Source organism: Manduca sexta, chromosome 16 (genome assembly GCF_014839805.1).
Source record: "Manduca sexta isolate Smith_Timp_Sample1 chromosome 16, JHU_Msex_v1.0, whole genome shotgun sequence".
Lineage (NCBI taxonomy): Eukaryota > Metazoa > Arthropoda > Insecta > Lepidoptera > Sphingidae > Manduca > Manduca sexta.
The window spans coordinates 10,315,385-10,320,365 of record NC_051130.1 but is presented as its reverse complement, the minus strand read 5'-3'; the positions used below and the strand labels follow the sequence as shown (position 1 = coordinate 10,320,365).

General features: G+C 38.6%; 1 protein-coding gene across 1 annotated transcript; it reads right to left on the bottom strand.

Moving 5' to 3' along the window:
- Positions 1–1,970: 1,970 nt before the first annotated feature.
- Positions 1,971–3,772, bottom strand: LOC115449108 (forkhead box protein D3). The gene has a single exon (XM_030176820.2). The coding sequence runs from the start codon at positions 3,688–3,690 to the stop codon at positions 2,797–2,799; it is 894 nt and encodes a 297-aa protein (XP_030032680.1). The 5' UTR covers positions 3,691–3,772; the 3' UTR covers positions 1,971–2,796.
- Between the last annotated feature and the right edge of the window lie 1,209 nt (positions 3,773–4,981).

Genomic DNA, 4,981 nt, shown 5'->3' with positions numbered 1-4,981 from the left:
AAATACGTTTAGAAGTTCATGGCCAATGTGATTAAGGCATTAGACATTTTTTTATAAAATGAGGTGTAAAAATATCGTGCAATCTTTTGATTCTATGTAGAATCATTATTTTTATTCACGTTTTAGTTATTTATGGCTAATATAGGTCTTTATATTTTTTATTACATTTAATAGGTAAGTTATTGTTTCAATAAAAAAATCTTGCAATCTTGCTTCTACGCAGATTTTTTTTCACACTGCACCTACCTACTTGCAATCTTTTGCTTTTATGTAGAATACCTATTTCTTTTCATTTCACCTGATGGTAAATAGCCTTAAATTTAGACAAAGTGTCGACTGGAGATAATTGTCTATCGCTAGTCGACACAATTATGCCGGCCTGTTTGAAAGTGATGGTGATCCCGTATTTTCACGATGCGACGGCCGATAACGTTCCAAAGCGACGCGGCCGACGGCTTAAGCCGACACGACGTCCTTTAGCAAAATAAGATTACCTGCTTATTAAAAAAAATATATAATATAGTTCATACGTTCTCAATTAGTAACAAAATGTATTTTAACTGTTAATTAAACACACATCACGCGTTTATCTCCGATGGGCTATGCAGAGGCGCAACCAGGACACCCACTCTTCGCCAAGTGTGTTCCATCCTATGATATGATAGGAGGCGAGCCTATCACTATATCGGGCATAAATTCCAGACTCCGGGCTGATACTTGGCGGAAAAACCCAAATATCACTTTGCCCGATCCGGTATTCGAACCCAGGACCTCACAGCGCTGCCGTATCGTGCATACAGTACAACTACGCCACCAAGGCAGTCGGTTTTATTTGTTAATTATTATAATTACTCGGTTAACAGTTAACTGTTAATTATTCGGTTAAAATAATGTTTACTCAAGTGCGAAATTTTCGCAGTTACTTTGATCGTTTTTACATAATTATTGTAACTGACATACTTCCAAATTAATGTAATAGTGTTGACCCCACAGATATGTCGTTGCTATAAAAACAATGGTACAGTATGTTTTCAAACGCAAATAAAAACATCTTACCATTTTTAACTGTTCTAGGATATTTTAATATTAAAATTAAATAACGGAACAGTATATTTTCAAACGCATAATAAAAAACATATTATGAAGTAACCGTTTTGGGTGTTTTTTTTATACGAAGAACGGAAAATGAACTCACGATCTTTGTTACGCAAGGCGCAGTGTGGCGGCTTAGAATCAAATCCTGTCTTAGAAACCTTCTCACTAAAAAAATACTGAAATGAAAAAAACGGGGGAAATATTTCACTTTGTAACATTATTCACATTATAACAACCTATTAAATATGAAAGAACATGTTATATCGAAAATAAATGATGATGTATTTTTATAATTTAAGAAAAAAAGGAACTTCAAAAGTAAATAGGTAAATGAAATGTATTCGTTTAACTTTAATAACGGAGGTTAAAAACAATATTCCTGGTAGTTATATTACTACAATAACTGTGTACACCGCAGTAAGTTTATAGAGATTAAAATTAAACTGTTTTTTTTTTTTATTTCAACGCGGTTTTTATATTTTAATTCTCCCTCTTTTGAAGACTTTGCAGACTTGGAGCTGAGTCCCGCCGTCACCACGAAGGCTGCAAACTCTTCGAAACGTCAAGAGAATACTAAAATATTAAACCCGCGATAATATCTGAAAAATAGTTTAATTTTAATGTCTAACATTCGCGTAAACATAAGAAATCATTAAGTTTATAGAGAGGTATAGTTAAATTTGTAGGGGTAATCTCGGAGTCTAAATACCTGTAATTACATAAAAATTCCTTTACTCACTGTATTAACACCATTTTATACACCATTTATCAGAATTAGATATTTATCTTTTTTTTATTTCGGAAAAAGACCGACGCAGCGGCAGTAAATTCAATCACAGTGATAAATGAAAATAAAATATACATTACAGTTCATATTATTTTATATTTATATCCTTATTGTTACATGTTACACAAAAATATACTACAATTATCATAACATTTGGATACATCGTGACCCACTAAATCGAATTCCACACATTTGTTCAACGGCAGAAAAAACGCAGCGTTTAAACGCGCATGAAAAAGACCAAGTTGCCACTCGCCTACACTAAATATTGCATAACTACTTACGATAAAAAAATATTTACAATGAGACTTACAATTTTACAATTATTGAACCTACTTTGTACATAGAATGACTAGAGATATTTAAACACTATCTTGGCATTTCTTTTGCATAACAAAATACATTTAATAATATGTATAGTGCAATTTCATTAAAGAACGCTTGAATTTACATTATAAAAACAAGTTTTAAAATATCACATAAACTGCAGCGAAAAATAAAAAAGAACAGTTAAATATTTAAAAGATTGTTACTACTATTTTCTTTTTAAAACCCCTTTAGCATAGAATATATAATTTAGCACAGTAATCTTAACCATAATATAACGGACGAATGTCTTTTTTAATTTTAAACAACATAAATTAAATTAAAAACCGTTTAAAACCATGCATTAAAGTATACTTACTTTCATACCATTAACTATTAAATTAACAAAATACCGCGGTAACTTTTCAATTTGGTCAATTTTTATGATTAATTCAAGAAACCGTTGGAAATCATTGTCTCTGATACAGCACGATATTAACACCTCATATCATTCATAGTTGGCACATCAGTCAGTTTGCGAGGAACGTAGAGTCCGGCGGTGCGTTTCAAAACGGCGAAGGTGTGGAAACTCCCCCGTTCAGATACATTCACCTGGCCCAGTCGTCTGGGGGGCTATTCCCCTGATGCAGCGGCGAGAACGCACTTCTTCTCGGCTCCGACACTGTGTCTTGGGATCCAATTATGGACTCTATGGAGAATCCATTCCTCGAGCGCTTGTTTCGCGGCTCTGTCATCTCAGACACTCTGGGAGGCAGGGGAACTGGACGCAATGCTGCCGGCGGCGGGCGAGGCAGGGTCAACAGCGGTGTTGGAGGCAGGTAGCACGGCAGAGGCAGCAGGGGAGCGTACGCCTCCCGCGCCAGCATAGCCACTACAGCATGAGCGTGCTGCAGGGACGGCGCTGGCCGCTTGTACCTCTTCCGACGCCGCAGAAAGCTGCCATTGTCGAACATGTCTTCAGCCAGCGGGTCCAGCGTCCAGTAATTTCCCTTTCCAGGATTCCCTGGCTCTCGCGGGATTTTTATAAAGCAATCGTTCAAACTAAGGTTATGTCTGATAGAGTTCTGCCAGGCTGGAAACTTTTCTCTATAGTACGGAAACCGAGTCATTATGAATTCACAAATGCCACTTAGAGTCAGTTTCTTGTGAGGCGATTGCAGTATGGCCATCGTGATGAGCGCTATGTAAGAATATGGCGGCTTAATCAACTGTGACGAGGACTTCTGCTTCGGCTTCTTAGGAGAGGAGGGTTTCTTGTCCGTCGGGCTGGAGGCGTCGTACCTCTCCGAGTCGCTGGACGGCGGCGGCAACTCCGGCGTATCTTCATCCACGGAAACGTACGTATCGTCCTGAGGATATTCAGCGTCGCGATCATCACGTAAATAATGCGGGAGATAGAGCCTCGGCGGGGGCCTGAGGTCCAGCGGCAGCTCGCCTTCAATGATCATGTCGCGGTATTGGGCGAGCTCACAATCTTCCATGTTGGGTCACATGACATGCGGTGGGTCGCAAGGCCCGGCGCTGACTGCGCGGAGGCCCGCCGCGGCGCCCTCTGGCAGCGGCCCCGCCCACCGAGGGGTGGCCCGCGGCCCGGCCACGTTTACGTTCCACTAAACACAACAATTGTCGTTATTATTACTGCGGGTCGGGGCTTTGTGCATGAATTTCAGGCCGACGACTAATAATTATTAGGCAGCTCGGAGCTTATCGATTCAAAACTTTGTTGCGGTATTTATTGTTCGCTTTGTGTCGGTTTTCGTTTTATTTTCGCTGTTGTTAATGTTTCGTTTGATTAAGATCTGTTTGGATTTTTTTGTAACTGGGGAAATTATGATAAATTATTATTATTCCGAATTTATGCATATACACTCACATAAGCTATATAAAGTAATATTATGTTATTTTAAACGAAACTAATGCTACAAAATTATATGTAGTCGAAAGTCTTTTAACTAAAGCCTTATCATTTACAAATACCATATTAATTTATATTCAGAAAAAATATTAAAAAATATTAATAGTTTATGCAATACTTAAACAGAAAAATCAGAGAACAAAATATAAAATGCAGTTAATAACACCATTGTCCAGTAGTATGCAGTACTACGATAGTCGGATGTAAGCGAATTAACGCAATAAATAAAAGTATCAAACATATTTGCCTCATCCTTCAAAACGACCTCAAAAACGCATAAACGCCAACAAGACAACAGCCAAGTAGGACATTAAACAGAATCCTAACGAATATCTCATTCCATCAAAGCGAATGTTTACACTCGTAATCCATTGCAAAAAAAATATGCTCATAAAAGCAAAATTCTACCACTCCACTCAGGTAGAATATCTTCAAATGAAACACGCGTAAAAAATATTTCTGAAAGTAGCGGATTGACAATGCGAACGGAGCTCTACAAACCCCTCGTATATGTTTCCTAGCATAATATTTACCCCTCGGGCGTTGAGGGGTGCGCTACGTGCCAGAAAGAGACAAAACACACCACGACAGAGAGGCACGACGGTAACGACCAATCGTAAATGGCCGGCGACTGGGTGGAGTCTCCCAAAGCTAACATGTCAGGGCGTGGCATTAGATCCTATTATTGTCTGGCAAGGCAAATAATATTTTGCACAATGTACACATTCGGGTAAAGGGGGTGGGAGCGGGTGGTGCGGGGTGGTTGCTAATTTATTCCCAACTTCGGTTACGGCTTGTTTTTCAGCTTTGCAAGCTTGTTATTTAAATTGGACGCTGGCTCGTGTACTATGTGGGAA